Below are 17,438 nucleotides of genomic sequence, written 5' to 3'. Positions count from 1 at the left end.
CACTGAAAACTAATGGTTAAGGTGAGCTGTTCTCAACTTATTCTGATATTTGCTGCTTCTGCTTCTGACCTGATGAAGGGCTTTCTGCAAAGCTTGCCTACTTTCCCTAACTGTATTAATAGGTACGATAAACCAAAGCCAACACTCCTCCATCCCCCAGCTGTGGTATCCACACAAGGTACTTTCCTGCTTCTAGGTTTTTAATCAGTGGAAAAGCAGATGCTCAGGTCTCTTGAAAAGTTTGAATACTGAGATTCAGAGAAAGACAGAAAAATTACTTTTCTCCCCAAACCACAAGACAATCACAAATAATATTCTGTGGTTTTCCTAATCAAAACTATACTGCAGGAGAGTCTCGCTCCTGTTTCTGCACCAAATTCACATTAAATAAAGTGCCTTAAGATTTTTGGCTAGTGCCCAGCTGCCAATCCTCCTTGGTTTCTTTCAGAAAATTAGAAAAGTTAAAGGACTGGGGGGAGGGAAATCATTCATGGGAAACGTAATAGCAATATGAAAAGAACTAAAGGAGAGGTCAGGCCCCTTATAGATCATTGAATAGAATCCAGAAGGCAACTCTTTTATATCTTTAAATAGATCTAGTACACCCCTCTCGGATGAAGCTTTTGTTGGTTGCCAAGCATTTTAAGTGTTGTCGTAAGAACACGTTATTAAAAGGGGATTTAATATTCAGAAACTCAAAGTCTCTAGTTAGGAGTTGCCTCATAATTCCCGGCATGTGAAATACATACAGCCTTAAGCAATTATGTTTTAAAAGCATCCTTATTCCTAAAAGTTTAAGTGTTGAAAGCAGCATATATTTACTACACCCAGTTCACTGCATCTTAATTCAGGGGTATAAACTTCCATAACAAAGAAACTGGAAATGAAAAAAAGAAGTTGCTTCAGTTCATTCCCTTGTTAAAAACAAAGCCCTGGCTTCACCATCATTGTCATGGTATTAGGAGTAACTCCATAGCAAGGCAGCATTCTATATTTCAAATGAGAATTTAAATGTCTTTGTTAGGTATGGCACAGCTATAAACAATGGCCAGAGCCAGGGATCAGACACAGCTGAGGCGCAGCCTGGGCTCGCTTGTGACGTCTCAAGCTCCTCACAGTTTGAAGAAGGGGCAATATTGAGGAACTCGCCAATATTGAGGAATTACACCAACTGCTGCTAACAGAAGCACACAAGTTGTTGTAACATATTACACAGTCTCTTTTAGCAAAGGACTTGCAAGATGTACGTCCTTGTTTGGTACAACACAGAAAAAAAATATGAGACTCAACAGGTACTGCATGTTCGGTAAGTGATGAAACACGTCACTACATCAAGCAATTCACTTTAACACAAGCACTCACAAGCTCCTTCAGTACACAGAGTAGTTAACTATGACTTGTGGTACCTGTGCTCAAAGGGTCCCTAGTCTTAAGACACCAGAACACAGGCTGCCTTCACCCTCATTAACTGAATCTTCCTCTGCATAACCATCGCCCGACAGTTTCACACACCCAGTTTAATTCTTCTAGTAAACTGCTTTTGGAAATTATCTGCCTGTGTGGATCCTCCTCCCTTTTTTAAGCACACATTTATTGTTTCCACTAAAGAATATGAATTGGTATCTTTCACCAACAGGGCAAGAAAAAAAACACGGGAAGACGATCTTCTGGTTTTGGTAACAGTGTAACACAAATAAATAGAACCCAAAGGTCATATCACATCTACTATAGCTCCATTCTTGTTTTCTTCCTACTATGCTGATTGCTTTTATTTGCCAGCTTTACAGAGTGCTTCTCTCACGTCACAGCTTTGCAGGAAGGAAAATGCATTTCCCTTCTGGAAACATCCGCCTTCACAACCCAGAGCAATTCAGATCCAGTTTCATTTTCTTTGGTGACTCCAATCACCAAGAAGGGGCAGTAACTGGGATAATGTTTTGGCCTACACTAGAGCTATGAGCAAGCAGAGTTTAGAACTATCCCATCAGCAGCTTGGAAGTTCATCCCTGCCTGGTGCTGGTTGCAGTGACCTCCAGCCAACCAAGCAGTCTCCTGCACATGTAAACTCATGGGGCTGCCCTCTCTCCATGCCTTGAAGCTGCCAAGATGATGCTCTGCAGTTATTTCAAGCAATTAACACACAACCGCCTCACATTAGCTGCTCATCTCCCTAGGAAACCCTCAGCAAAGCCCAGCATCCACCACACCCTGGCAAGGAGCCATCCATGAGAAGCCACCCGGCCCCCCGACGGTGCAGGAGCAGCAGCGTGGCCACAAAGCCACGTGCCTGCGAGCCCATACCCCCCTCCCCATTCCTTGAACTCTGCTTCTCCAACTGTCAGCAGCATTTGATTGAGTTGCAACCCCCGGTGCTGCCGAGGCCGCGCCGGGATGCAGCGGGCACGCTGGAGCCGCCGAGCCGACCTCTCGCTGTGAGCTTGCTGTAGATCTGCGAGTTCACTTCCTTGTCGCGCATGTAACATCTGATCTCCTCCGCGGCCTCTCGGATGACGGTAACAGCAAGCACAAATCCCTGAAAGGAGCATGGAGCGGGGAACAGAATGGATGCAAAGGTCAGGAAAAGAAATCACATCTGCCTCTAATAAGAGCAGTATTTATCAGTACCAATGCCAACAATCTGCATTTCCTTATTCTATCTTCTCTCACTAAATCATTATAGTGATGTTATGTGCTGCTGAGTGGAACTCCCTACAGCAAACCGACAACAGACCTGCTGTTTAAAAAACCCTGTGGTTTTTTCTCAGCATTACCACGATGCTCTGCCAGTACCTCCCTAAGAAAATCTTTGTGAAGTTTAAGAGTTTAAATAACACCCACCGCACTTCACAGGTGAGTAACCAAGACTGAGAGGGGTTACACAAAAGTGCAGTGTAACACAGGATCCCTCAAATCTCGATCCATCACAGAACTACCAAAATTAACTCACCTAACCTGGGAGATTTCTTTATATAGGAACACTTTTTCATATATACAGATGTAATGCATGTGTATTCATGTGTATGTATACATACACTCAACCTACACAAATAAGCACCCTAAATACATTAATGTGAACTACTCATAGTATAATTACACATTTACCTAATTAGTCCTACTTTTCTGTGGATGTGAGAAGATATTTCATTCCTCTTGTCATGAGAAAAATGCCCACATCACATCCTTCACTATATACATATATAAAAAAAACCCCTAAATGAATGCAAAATTCTTCATGGGGCTAGTACTACAAAGCCAATTTTTCATTAGGCACTATTCAGCTCCGGCTCACTAATCAGTTAAAACACTCTTCATTCATTACAGAAGAAAAATGAACTTTTTACAACCTGTATGCTTGAAAATTGCAACCATGTACTGACTGTTAATAAGGAACTTCTTTATTTTAAGAAGGGGGCAGGGTGATGTTAGAAACTGGGGGTTACATGAAAACCACATGAAAATATCTGTAAATAACCACCTATCCAAACAGGAGACTTTGCCAGTGGGTTGTAATTTCAACTTTAAGTAACTTCATTTTTAGAAAGAACAGCTATGCACACGCCTCCAAAAGCTGTGCGTATGAGCTCTTAAGCTGGGCCTTGCTGTGGAGCACTGCTAACGCTAAATAACAATTCAAATGCTCACATATTTTAAAACAAAGAAAAATGCTGATGAATGACCTAAGAACTACTAAGACAGAAGGAGAGCAGTTTCCTTAATTATTAAACACTTAGGTACTTCACCTGCCAGTTCTCACAACCCTATAATTAACCCAGAGTCCCTAATTCTAGTAGTATGATCTGGATTAATTAATGTCAGTATTTAAATGCAATGTAGTAGGTTTCTGCAGTATTTCAAAATTAAGACACATGAAGAAAAAATGCCTGTATTCAATCCTCTATTTACAAACATTGAAAGTAATAAGCCATTAATGCACTATTTTCAGAGAAACATTTCACCCCCCCAACATTCAGTGCCACAACCATGTGTTCTGCACAACTGTGGAAGATATCTTACCCATAATCAACAGACCAAGAAAAGAATGGACATTTCTATTTACAACTGGCATTTGTGCCTTTAGCTAGAATTCCTATCTGCTTTCTAAAATAAAACACAAAAGCATCAGTTATTTTCAACTCATGTTTCAGCTGCTTGGAGAGTCTTCAAATAATCACCCCAAAATATTCCCACATGTGCTGACTCACTGTGTCATCTCATATATCATTCCATCCCCAACACTCACATTAGCAGCCAGTAATGAACAAAGACCTTTCTTATCCTGCTTTCTGGCAGCTCATATGCCAAATTCTAATTGCTCACCTGGCAAAGACAAGTCTCAACTGCTTATAGAAAACCCAGAGAGATCCTCTGTGTGCATGTATACTTTATTTTCAGGACAAGATCTTATGAAACTATCAATAGAGTCATACAGCAAATGCATCATGGCATACACTTGAGGGAGAATTCAGTGCAATCCAGCCTTTAACACAAACAGATTTTTAGCAGCAATATCCCAAAGCTTTCCCCTTTGCTTCTTTCTGAATTTTAGCAGGAATTTCACTGTTCTGAAAGTACAAGAGGAAGAAAATAAGTTTCCTTTGTCACTCCCGAGTTCCCTCAATACAGCCACAAATTTTTACCACCACCATTTCTCAAGTCACTGCATAAGTAGTATCTTGAAAGAGCCCTCTGCTTTTTATTTAGATCAAATTTCAGCTGGGTTTACGTCATTTCTTTAAAGTAAAAAGGATGTCTGTCCTGGGAGATTTTCAAAACTCAGATGAGTCAAACCAACCTAAGTTTAAAGACAGCCCTGCTTTGAGCAGACAGTTGGAACAGAGGTCCCTCTGAACCAAAATTATTCTACAATACTATGAGCTGAAGTGCAGCAGAGAAGCTTTTCACATAGAAAAAGAAGTAAGTTTTACTGTGATAAAAATTGTAAGTATATATATTTAAGCATTTAAGCTGTTTAACTGGCTCACACAGTGCATTTTGTAGATTTAAGAAGCCCATTCTATGCAACTATTCCTCTTTCTGCACTGGAGTTTCTGCTTCAAAACTGATTATTATTGATTTCATTACAGGTGAAACACACAGCTATCAAAGGGCAAGTAGTTTTCAGGAAGGAAAGAGTATCCGCACCTTGAGCCAGTACAGACATCTCCATATACTGATTTTTATACGTGGGAGGTTTGTGGTGGTGGGCTTCTCAGTTTTTTCATTTGTTTTTTACAATGTAGTTAAACTATGAAGCAGCCTGTTGACCTATCCCAAGGCTGCAGGTCAAACTGTTTGACAGGGGAGCATAATTTGCCATCCTTGCACATATGGCCACTCATTAAGGTCACTTTTGAAAGGTGCCCTTCGGTCTTTTTCTGCTGTTGCCAGGCTGGTCCAGGCTCCCATAAGCGTGGATCACCCAAGGAGGGTGCAATGCCCCATGCAGACCCACCATGAGCACACCCTTGGTTTAGATGCATCTGTAAACAGCACACACATTGCCATGGAAAGATACTTGCTTCAGCCTCTATTAGTTTTCTCATGTTATTCACAAAGTCCTGCTGGCCTTGCAGTCACTTCACCCAGTGATGAGAGCTCTGTGCCCGTTAACATCTCACAAATGAACAAGTTGAGGGCAGAGTCCTCTCACATCCCTGTGAAACCTCTACAAAACAAAGCTTAAGTCCAAAACAGGCATCTACAATACAACATATACAGTGTAAGCCTGAAGAAATAAGTTAACAAAATTAGTTATGGTGCAAACTTACATCCTATAGAAAGGGCAACACAAGAAATTGTGTCAAACACAAACTTTCTTGAGTAAATAAGCCATAAATGACCTACCAGAGGAACCCAGTATGTGTAAAGTGCTCCAAGCCTCATTTCAACGACAAATTGAGAGCAGGCCAAAAGCAAGAAATAAAGGTTGAAGAAGTACTTGAACTGGTTGAACAGCACCTAAAAAGAAAAAAGGGAAGAGAGTAATGAAGCTCAAAAGTTATGAATATTAAACTAACAATCAAAAACATTTTTCCATGCTACTTTAGTGTCTAAATAACTTAGGGCAGTCTTAAAGTAGCCCAGGACAGATCATGTCTGGTTTGCTGGTGCCCTAAGGCAGCCTTTGCAGGAGGCTGACCAAACACTACCCAAAACAGCTCCAGGTCCTGCATGTGTCTACTGTAAAACCACTGAAATTAGGGAAAGCTTTGGGGCGGGATAAGGAAAAGCAACTTCCCTCACACTTACCCCAGGGAGAAATGTAAAAAAGTTGTACTTTTGATTGTTGATAACATTGCGAGGGTATCTCTGGTCTCTCTTCTCTGGATGGCCAAGCCAAACTGTACGAGGCCTTGGGTCTCTCCTTCCACAGCATCTTAAGCACTGACAACACCTATAGAAGGAACAATAATTAATGAGTTAATTTTTAACATAATTCTCTGATACACACACACCCCAGACCCTTGCCACCAGTCAGCAGAACAGCTGAGCATCACTTCTTTGTCACACCGCTTCTGGTGAGACTAGAGCTTGGCTTTCTATTAAATACAGCCACTGCAGACCTGCCTTGCAGTCTACTGAGCTGTGAGCAAACATTTCATATGGTGTTGGAGCCGTTACTACATCTTTGCTTTCAAGAAACCAACATATGGAGAAGCAAGGACCAGGTCACTGCTGACTGCTGGGAGAGCTTCTACCTCCTGTGAATAAAAGAGCTCCAGGAAGAAAGGAGTATGGAGTGCAGGCAGAAAGGTCCCCCTTGCACTGATCCTGGATTGCAGGTTTTATGCCAGAAAGCTCTCATTAAAAAAGTAGTTGCAGCACTTTCTAGCCTTTCTTCTGTTTCCTTGTTGAAACTACCTCAAACAAAAGAGGGCTTTCCCATTTACAAACTGAACTTAAATAAGAATGCATATATGTAAAACGATCTCATATGTCTTAAAGAGATGAGATGGAGACAGAGATGCTTCTCTCTTTTCCTGCAAACCCTGCTTCATAGGAATTTGCACCTTTTTAACAGAAGAGTCTAATATTTGCATATTTGAATATTTGCACTTTAAAACAGTCTTGCCAAGGAATAATAATGTATAATCCTTTAAAAATTAAACCTTACAAGGAATCTGAAAATGGATGCAAAATGATTACAGATTTTATTTTTATACAGTATTACAGTCATTAGCGGCATTTATGTTAATAGCAGATTTTGTGTTATCTACTAATGAATAACACATTCTCATTGACCAAGGACATGCAGATCCAGCCACACAGTCATGGTTTGTTAGTTTAGCTGTAGTCACTTATATTTTCAGCTCTTGACACGACCATCCCGCTGCAGCACCACCGCAGAGTTCAGGCAACCCCAACCAGTGCCCGGACCCAGTGCCACATACCCAAACTGCCAGAGAAATGGACACAGTAATATAAATTCATCTTATTTTCAACCAGATTAGTCCAGTGTAACCTCTGCTCTTTCTTTCCCTGTGTTTTTATCTACTTTGTCAGCAGTATCTTTGTTCCTGCTCTTAAATATTGTCACGACACAATTATCCAGTTCAACAATCACCTTTTATATCTTGTAATGCCAGTTTCCCAAAACCCCCTTCAAAATAGAACAGGAACACACTCGTATGCTGATTATTTACTTTTTCAGCTCAGTCTTCATTAAAGCCATTTATTTAACATCATTTCTGGCCTTTCCTAAAAGTCACATGCGCATTCAGGAAAGCCAAACCAAGTTTACAAAAACTGATATGGTCACTAAAGGATTTTCTCTTCTCTCTGGGGAGATATTTAGTATCTAGGATATGAGATGTGAGCTAAGCTAGCTGTGAGCGCCTGTTCAAACCACCAGCACACAACGCCTCACCAAAGCTCCTTTCTGCAGCCCTGACACAGTCAGTGCTTCCACCTTTCCCTGGTGAAGGAGACAACCAGAGTCAATAAATAAATCTCAGCAATAGCATGTGGTGCCTGTATTTAAAAATATCCAAGTTAAGAATCTCCTCCAGCACACAGCTGGGTGTCATACTTAACTAAACTGCATCCCCTGTTTTAGGAACCATTGCATGGCCTACAAAATTCAGGCTAGAGGTTGCTTTTCTCAACCAAAAGATGCTAGTATGAGGTGACAGGAAACATTTGGTAAAAGAACATGAAAGATTAATGTGAAATTCATTCAGTAACGGTAACACCTGAGAGCCAGACTTTCCACAGGCTGCCTGCCACCAGCTCAGGGCACCTCATGGGGCCTTCAACCTGGCTGATACAGCCAGCAAAAACTCAGCTCTCACACAAGGTTTAGTGAGTAAGACTGTGTACTGCTCAATGTAACAAATGCTGACACAAGGCAATGAATCAGAGCATGGTTACTTTGCAGGGGATGCAAGGACTTATCAACAATCCCTTTTAAACCTTGAAAAAGCCTCTCTACTCAAGATTGCAGCATTGTACCCTTCCAAAGCCCAAAAGGGTTATTTTTCTGTTGTCACTGCTTCTTACTGAAAGCCAATCTCTTCCCAATCCCCCTTGTTCCTTTAAAAACACACCTATTGAATTTCATTGACGTTTGGGAAAGCCAGTGTCAGCTAGATTGATAACCAAAAGCTTCAGAGCTCTTACAAGCATCTTTCCAGAAACCACTGTTAAGATCTGTTCTTCAATCACAGCAGCATTCGGCCACAAAAGTTCTATTAAATACACAGCTAACCAAAAGCAGTAACTATTTAAGGAAGCAGACAAAGCATTTGGCCCTTGAAGTAACCACCTTGACTGAATATACACGCAGTGTGTTAAACAGTTTACAACTCACTACACAGAAGGTGGTTTCCTACAAAGATACTGAGTTTTATGTTTCATGCCCCACTGGATGCAAATAAACAGAAAGAAGAGTTTTCAGTTAAGTCAGTTCCTTCTGTACAGGAAAGGAACAGAAATCAGCTTTGCTTCCAGAAGTAAAGGTGTCACCATGTGTTTCAGTTCTCCATGAGCTCGCACAGGCGTTAACTTCACAAGGCTGACTAGTAAGATAATTTCTCATAGGCTTTTAAAACTAGACATAAAGGGATTTTTGAATAACCAAATTTCTTCGACATTATTATATTTCATGAAGAGTGATGGATAAACCCAGAAAAAGTGGATTTTTCTCTAGCCTGTACTCAAAACCAACCTAAACCACAAGCATAGAGATGCCACCCAAACGCAGGAGAGAAGGTTTCCTTGCTCAAGGAAGCTTTGAGACTGAAATGCTGACAAGAGAGCAGAGTGCTACATCGCACCCACACGCTGGTACTGAAGGAATATGAAATCACACGTTCTGGATGGTGATGAACAGTCTCTTACCAGCTCTAGTTAAATCAAACCCTCCATTCTAAACCCAGAGTATGTAAAATCCCCCAATTTCAATAACTACCCTGCTGCTTTCACCTACATGCATTTATCACTGGCCACACAGAGGTCAGCTTTACCAAAGCCCCTTCAGTTGTCAACTTTGACTTGCAAACTGTTCATTTGCTGAAGAGGAGAAAATGATGAGCATGCAGGAAAGCCTGACAGAAATAAACACAGTGGGTAATATGAACAGTTCAAAACACTGATACCTGTGAACACCTAGAGCAAATTACTGGAATAAAATCACTGGAGATGCCTTACTGTTCAAGTATATACAGGAGGCATCTGACATCCTGCAGACTTGCAGCACCACTACTGCCATCTCTGCTTACCTCTATACAGACATTGCCTGGTACTCTGCATTTGTAACATTTCTAACGCATGGGATTTTCACCTCTGACTACTCCCATAATTAGCGTAAGTACCCTAAATGTAACCCACTCCAAAAACTTACACTTGCCCTTGAAACTACGGATTTCTGTCAAAAATAAAACCTTTTTTTTTTTGTTAAGAAAACCTAACTCATGGATCTGTCTTCCCCACACAGCTGTGCGTAATACCCAGATCTGAAAGGCAGTTACCAACATGAGACAGTCTAGTGTAAAACACCCATATTTATACTCTACTACAGAAGCACATTTCAGTAGCTTGATACATTTTAATGCAGTTTTGTGTTTGCAGATGAAGACCTAAGACAGCCACTTGCATCCCAATTATTTTTAATGGAAAATAGCAGTATTTGGATCACAACAGAAATCAGATATGCTCTGTTAAAAAAAAATAATAATTTCCATGACAGAGAAAAACCACACAAGATTAGCCTTGAGTCCATGTTTGAATGACTGTGAATTCAGAATGACCTCTATGATAAGGCTCTAAACAAGAGGCTTTGCCCAAGGGAGCAAACTTGGTATCCACACACCCCATTTCATCATCACAACATGCTTCCCAGTTACAGAAAGAGTCAGGCAGTCCTTGTAATGAGACATCTGAAACCAGTTACCTTTGTTTACTTTTTAGGTTGGGCCTCTTCTAGGAATTGTACTCAACAGCAGAAATACCTACCCACCTATACCACAATATTTACAATAGGATAAGGCTCGAAGAGGGCACTACTACAATTTAATATATTTTTACTTGTGCTGGGAGGTATTTTTTTTATACAGAGTAAAATACACTACCACACTCCAAAGAACTTTCCAAATATCTGGTCAGATCTTCAAACCAGTGCCTAAATCTCTAAAACAGATTTCTAGCCATTTTAATACGTTCAGTGACTTATCAGTGTTTTTTCTTCATGAATACGTAAGAAAATGGCAAATGAACCCCACAAAATCAGAATGTTTTACCTTAGGAAGAATGTGCTCTGCCCATCTGCTTATATGCAATTATACTCTTTTAGTATTTTCCTAATAAGTATGAATTCAGTAGTCTGTGAATGCTAACGCCTAGCTCTGCAAAATTGCTTACACTTGTGTGGTTCTAAATGAGAGGGCAGATCCCAATATTGACAGCACAAAGACAGAGAAGTAGAAGGCAATTGCACAGAAGTAAAATTACCCCAAATTTAGCACGTGTTCCAAGCCCTGACCTCTTGCAGTGTTCCCAAAGATACTTGTTGCTTTGAGAATTTTAATTTACAAATGCTGTGTTACTGTAAGGTTTGAGAATCGATCTAAAAATAATGCAGATCCAAGTATAAGCAAGAAGGGACATAGGAGAATCTGCTGTGAGAAAATAACAGTTCTGTGATATTCCTGCCTGGCTGGAGTCACAGTTTTCGCAACCTCCTGAAATACAGGGAAAGCAAACTGCAAACTTAATTAGGCAAACAAAAGAAAAACTTCCTGCCCAGCAAGCTTTTGAAGGTGATTGCCTGTAGTATCAATGCTCTAGTAAAGAATACACAGCACTTCTACTAAGAATTCTCCTACATAGCATGAGGCTTCTATGCAATGTAAAGGAATCCATTGCAAATACCAAAGTCAACCAATGAACACAATACTACAACCAGCAGCAACAGAGTCACAGCTGAAGTGTTGCAGTTGCAACGCTTTAACTGGGGAGGTTTATCAGCGCTCAGGCATCCCATTACGTCATTGCTGGAGCCTTCTCCAGAGCCTGCGGTGCTTAGCAAGGAACTTGTGTGCCAGTGGCTGGAACTCAGCAAATGATGATGTTTATCCTATGTACATTCAAAGAACCCGAGAGAGTTTTACCTTATGATGGCAACTAGTCAACCCCAGTGCTGGCATTTAACTCCTACCTACCCTGTGACCCGGTTTTTCCCTCTTGTCCCACAAACCACACAGCACACTGCCTGTGCTTTGCTGGGTGGGCAGAGAACAGAAGCCCACAATCCAAACCCTGGTCTAGTGACAGTGTTACCTCTGCGTACTAATTGCTCAAGTGCCAGCCCATGCTTTTTGAAGTAAGCTAGAAAATGAGGTTTTGGTAAGAACACAGACATTTCCAAGTACAGAATCATGTGCTCATTCGTATGTTTATCACCAACCCCAAAGATACTCAATTGCCATAATTTTTATGAATTTTTTTTCAAACTTTTCAATGATGTTTTAAACTTCATAAAGTAAGAATACATTACTAAGCTCCTTAGTTCTGCTTTAAAATTCTATCTATGACATCTGTGACCCTTACAAAGCTTTACACAAAACGGGAGTGGCTGCAATGGCAGATCCTGTTTTCAGACTAATGGCAGGTTTCATTGATCTACGCAGGGCACATTCCGACAGCCCAGCTTCACTACCTGAACCCTTTCTGCCTTATGTGTGCTGATGTTGCAACGTGAGTAAACACTGGTCTCTACAGCCGCTTTTATTACTGCACCAGGTTGTGCTGGCACAACACATGCTATGACACAGTGAAAGCCCAGTGCTCACCTGCACTGCATTACTGCTGCGTGCTCACAGGAGCCAAAGAAAAGCTCCCAAAGGTGCCAAGGACTTGTGTTGCAGGGAGAGTAAGCCATGCTTCGGGTATGAAGTCCTGGGCTGTACCACTAAATATCTGACTTAGGGTGCCCACTGCTGAGAGGACAAAATAAAACTTGTACCAAGAGCAAAAGTTAAAGAGGCAGAAAGATGGGTGGTGGACCTAACAAGAAACATTTCAGACAGCCTCCTTTTCCCTTTCTCCTCTGGAATTCTAACCTCGAGAGGAAAAAAAAAAAGGCATTCTGACAAATCCATTCAGTTGGGTACCAGAAACAAAGAACTGAGCACATACAGAAAGAACACAAATGTGTTTTCAGATTAGTCTGGTGCTCATTAAACAGAAAGTCCTTTTGTGACTGGGGGTATCAGCCAGTTAACTCACTTGCTCCTTCCCAGAAGAATTTCACAGGCATTGCATAGTTCTGTGATTCTACTGTTTCTTTGGATATCATCCCTACTTTGGGTACCAAGCTTAAAGACCTGGATGAGGAGGGTGAAATCACATTACTCCAAAGTTTTCTGCTCAGGGCAAAGTCAGTGTCACTGGAGGAAGTTGGCTGTTTCTGGCAGAAGAGAACTATTGCTGTTATTAGGAATAATAAAATACTTTCCATCAGGAATCAGAAGACTATACCCTTGAAAGGGAAAGAAAACTCATCTAGAAAAAAAAAAAAACAGCTGAGATTTTACACTGCTGCTTAGAGATGCTGACAAAATTAGCATGCACTTTTCAGGAATGGGAATCACAAAGTTACAGAAATGTGAGCAGTTCCCCATAAAAGTTTAGGAGGAATACACATTCCTAAACATTTCTCCTCTGTTTTGCAACTGAAGCACTGAAGAACAGTATTGCAACAACCCCTCAAGTACAGTAAACTAGTAAGTCACTGTACACCATGAACTTCTTAAAATTGCTGTCTTACAGAAAGAACATGAAAACGATATGAAAGCAGCTTATATGGAGAAGCTTTTACAACACTGTTATTCACATTTTAAATCATAACATGGCAAAAATAATAAAAAAGTCTAACTCATAAATCCCAAAATAAAGTCGTAACCACTCAAAAGCATCTCTTTCAATGTGAACTGCATCCGAAGCTTTGAGCCCTCTAAGTGACCTGGCCCTTAAACCTGCACAGGGATCTAAATGAACAGGAGGTGCTGAAGAGCAGGTCTACTGTCTATTTCACTTGTTTACAAACACGTTCTTAGTGATGATGTAAGAAAAGTAATGGGGCAGACTGACTGTCAGATGCTAGATTAACAGGAATTGCAAAGAAGCAGGTTTTATTTATAAATGCAGCACGTTTGATGGAGAAGTATTTGAGAGAGCAGATTAAAAATGCTTTCATAAGCAAAATTAATGGAAACAAAAAAAGTGTCATATTTGTCTAATGGGGAGTAATACTTGTCAAATTAGTGCTGAAGTTCATCTACATATTTCAGGGGGGTTGGAACTAGATGATCTTAAGGTCCTTTCCAACCCTAAACATTCTATGATTCTAGCACTCCTACAACAAGCACTCTTCTCCAGTGCTGTTTCCATGTTTCTCAAAGGCTGTGCTGTTAAGTTCTTGGCACCTTTAATACACAAACCAACCTTCCACATTTCATTATTTTAAAACCAGAGCCATACAAAACTACATAGCCTTATTCTTCACCTCCACTTGATCCCAACATCCTCATTTCAGACCTGGGGGTGAGCACTGCTATTCTGGCAGCCCACCGCTGCCCATCCACCAAGAACCGTGGTACAAACCAGCTTGTCTGTGGGAAACCAGCCCAGCTCCACATGTGCAGAGGCACACCCACATGCAGGAGCAACCATCTCTCTCTCTGTTGACTTTGAAATGGCATTTACCATTTAAATAGACCCAGAATACACTCACACGTACAAGGGGCTGGCCAAACTGTTACTGTAAAGCTCCTGCTTCCCTGTCTTATTCCCCATCCTTCCCTCCACATTTTTGGCTCAAGGCCTTTTTCCAGCATAAGCACAGCATTTTGCTGGTTTCAAAAAGAGTGCCTTGCAGGACTGTGGACTGAGACATAGCTATTTAGGGAAAAACTTGTGTCATGCACTAAACACAGCACTTGGGGTGCTTCAGGAACTTGCAGCTCCCTCCCTGGCAGAGCTCAGCCCCTGGGAAGCTCAGACTCACATGCCATCCCACAAGCAGTCCTGCTGCAGTTAATGCTACCCTTCCCTCCTCACTGGCACATACCTCACAGTGGTTTTCAGAGTACTGCAAAGTATTTGGAAGGATATGGCTGAAGTTAAGGCATCCAGTTGCAGGATTCTGAGCTTAGCCTTTGATTGCAACAAGGAAGATCCACATTAAAGTTATGCTCAGGAATAGATAACCATGTACCCCACTGGTTTATTAAGCACATGGTTTTTCTTTGACACAGATCACAGCTATCTGTACCATCATTCATCTCTGCAAGGATACTGTGTGAGTTCCTCTCTGGCTTCTCTTCAAAGAACAGTACAGGCTTAGGCTGTAATGAAAGCCTTGCTTGGGCGACACCTGCCCTATGTAAGAATTAGGTATTTCTTACTTTTTTGTTAACAAACAAGAAGATTTCTATGAAGTCATTCTGTACATGAACAGAAATCTATTTGCCACTCCAAAAGACAACACTGACAAAAATGTCTGTCCTGAGAACTTGCCCCCAGGGCAGAAACTGCAGTCAGGGCTATGCTAAGTTGAAGCCGTTTCAGGCTTTCTTATCCCTGGGGTTTCGTATGTATCAAGGGACGTAACTTAGAAGGCTTCTGTTTGGGTTTTTCTCAGCATAAACAGAAGAAATAAGGTCTTGATTATGGCTTAGGATCCCCAGGAGTCCACCCTCAATAGGACACCAGGGACACTGCCTGACTTGCTGGTCAATTTCTTCTTTGGCTTATCATACTGGTTTGGGTTTACTTGACTTCAGTGCTTTACTATCCACACTATGCTTCAATCAAACTACTAACATACCACAGGCTGGCTACTTATCAGTAAAACAGAAGTTCCAAATATATCAGTCTGATCCCCAGAGTTACTGAACCAAAGGGAAACCCTAAATCCACATTATTCAGACTGCCATTGAGAAAATTCCTAAGCAATCTTCCTTCACAACTTCATGCTGCCAGAATCTGTGCCTGCTAATCAGCTAGAGTCCCCAGTCAATGAAGCATAGCTGAGGTTAGAAGAGGGCAATTTCTGTTAGACATTACTAACCACTTGTAGTACCCAAGAGTACCCAAGTACTTGGTGGAGATTAGAGAACTTCAGGAAAAGCAATCATTCAAGAAGCTTTGAGAAATTTCTCAGGGCTCCATCTCTCCCTGATCCCTTTCAATCACATCACTACATTTAATGCCATGGTGGCTGCACCTTGTGGAACTTGCCCAATGATGCATGTGACAGAGACGCTGGGGAATTACTTGCTGCACCACACACACCTCCCAACTCTGTATCAGTTGGCATGGATATTGCTACATCAAGTATAAGAAACAATGCTGTTAATAAGAAATATTTCTAATAATGAATAAACTATGTAGAACAACTGCAGTTAGAGGAATCAGAAACTATCAACCAAACACATAATAAACAAGTATCAGTCTCATCTTGCTCTAACAGTCAGGCTCCCCTTTGGTGTTTTGATTTATTTGACTAATATCATTCACCACATTTTAAAAACCAAACCAAATTACTTAGGGACAAATGAAGCACTGCAATAACTGAGAGCCAGGTAACCCTGTACACCCCACTGTGTACAAACCAACCTGCCTGGATAGAGGTGCAATTTCCTAAAAAATAGTAAGAAATCATTTCATTTTTCCTTATTTAACTCCCCGCACGAGAATACCAGTGTAAATACACACAACCACCTCCTTCAGGAACACATCCCATGCTCGGGATATTGCAACACCACGCACCAAGGATACTGTATTGCTTTAACTGCTACAGTTAGGCAGAGACCTTTGTTACAGATCTACCATTTATGGTCCAACGCAGCGAAGGCCGAGCGCTCGCTCCAGCTCCAGCTCCAGCACCAGCGGGGATGCAGGACCGGACCGCGCGCAGGGGCGAGCCGGGCCGCCGGTGACTCCCCGCCCGGCGCTTGCTGTCCGGCCCCGCCGGCCCGGCCCGGCCGCGCTGGCTGCTGCCCAGGCACCGCTTTGTCTGGAGGGCTCCGATGGAGCAGGCGATGAGGGCAGCGGCCGATTCTTCCCCACGCAAGAGGATGCCAACCGGCTCCTCATGGCCGGCCCCGCTCTGCCCAGCCCCGGCGGCAGCAACGCCCGGCAGAAGCCTGTCCTCCGCCCGGGCGTGCCGCGGCAATGGCGTCAGGAACAACCTGTCAGCGCCTGCCTGCCAGCCCCGCACTCTTCCTCCTCCTCTCCCCAGCCTGGGACCACGGCCGCGCAGCGCAGGGAGATGCGGCTCCCGCCCGCCCTCCGCTGAGCCCCGCGCATCCCGCAAAGACCCCCGGGAGTGCGGGCCCCGCCGCCGCCGCCCCGAGGCAGGAGGGAGCGGGGTTCGCACCGCCCGTCCCCCGCAACACGGGCGGCGGCCGTGAGAGAAGCGAGGCTCCAGGCCCGCGGTCAGCGCCCCCAGGCGCGGCTCACCCGCTCCGGTGCTTGCTGTCCATCCGCTTCTTCTGCCTGACCGGCTGCAGCGGGATGTTGTCGGTCATGGCCGCGGCTGCCGGGGCGGAGCGGGGAAGGATGCGCTTTCCAGCAGCGCCTCGGCCCGGCCCGCCGCCGTCTGGCGGCTCCGCCGAGGGGGCCGGGCTCGGCGCCGCCGGGTCCCAGCACGCAGGTGCCGCCCCACCGAGCTCCGCCCCCGGTCCGGTTCGCTTCTGGTCCCCAGCACCAGTCCGCATCTCCCAGCTCCGTGTGCATCACCCAGAGCGCCCAACGCAACCCCGCAAGGTCCGGCACCTGCTCTGTCTTTAAGCCTGCACCCGCCCGTGACTCCATCCTGCTCCTTCCCCTCGGTGCCCCGTCTCAATTTCCCACCCGGGTCGCGCCTGGGTTTCACCTCACGCGAACGGCCACGCCGCATCCCCCGTGTCCTCACCCTTTTGCAGCCAGCACAGAGG

At 43.2% G+C, this 17,438-nt stretch overlaps 1 protein-coding gene across 1 annotated transcript in view; it reads right to left on the bottom strand.

The window, feature by feature from the left end:
- ATP9A (ATPase phospholipid transporting 9A (putative)) overlaps positions 1-17,195 on the bottom strand; it is a 62,566-nt gene extending 45,371 nt beyond the window's left edge. The window contains exons 1-4 of the mRNA XM_061375440.1: positions 16,963-17,195; positions 6,250-6,394; positions 5,845-5,958; positions 2,425-2,533 (exon numbers count right to left, since the gene is read on the bottom strand). Of these exons, the coding sequence (XP_061231424.1) occupies positions 2,425-2,533; positions 5,845-5,958; positions 6,250-6,394; positions 16,963-17,030 (436 nt within the window). The 5' untranslated portion in view covers positions 17,031-17,195. The remainder of the gene's footprint in view (positions 1-2,424; positions 2,534-5,844; positions 5,959-6,249; positions 6,395-16,962) is intronic.
- Between the last annotated feature and the right edge of the window lie 243 nt (positions 17,196-17,438).

Source organism: Neopsephotus bourkii, unplaced genomic scaffold (assembly GCF_033783945.1).
Source record: "Neopsephotus bourkii isolate Nb327-2 ecotype Australia unplaced genomic scaffold, CSIRO-AGI_Nbou_v1 NB_1663, whole genome shotgun sequence".
NCBI lineage: Eukaryota > Metazoa > Chordata > Aves > Psittaciformes > Psittacidae > Neopsephotus > Neopsephotus bourkii.
The sequence above is the reverse complement of the archived record's forward strand: the minus strand, read 5'-3'. Positions and strand labels throughout refer to the sequence as shown.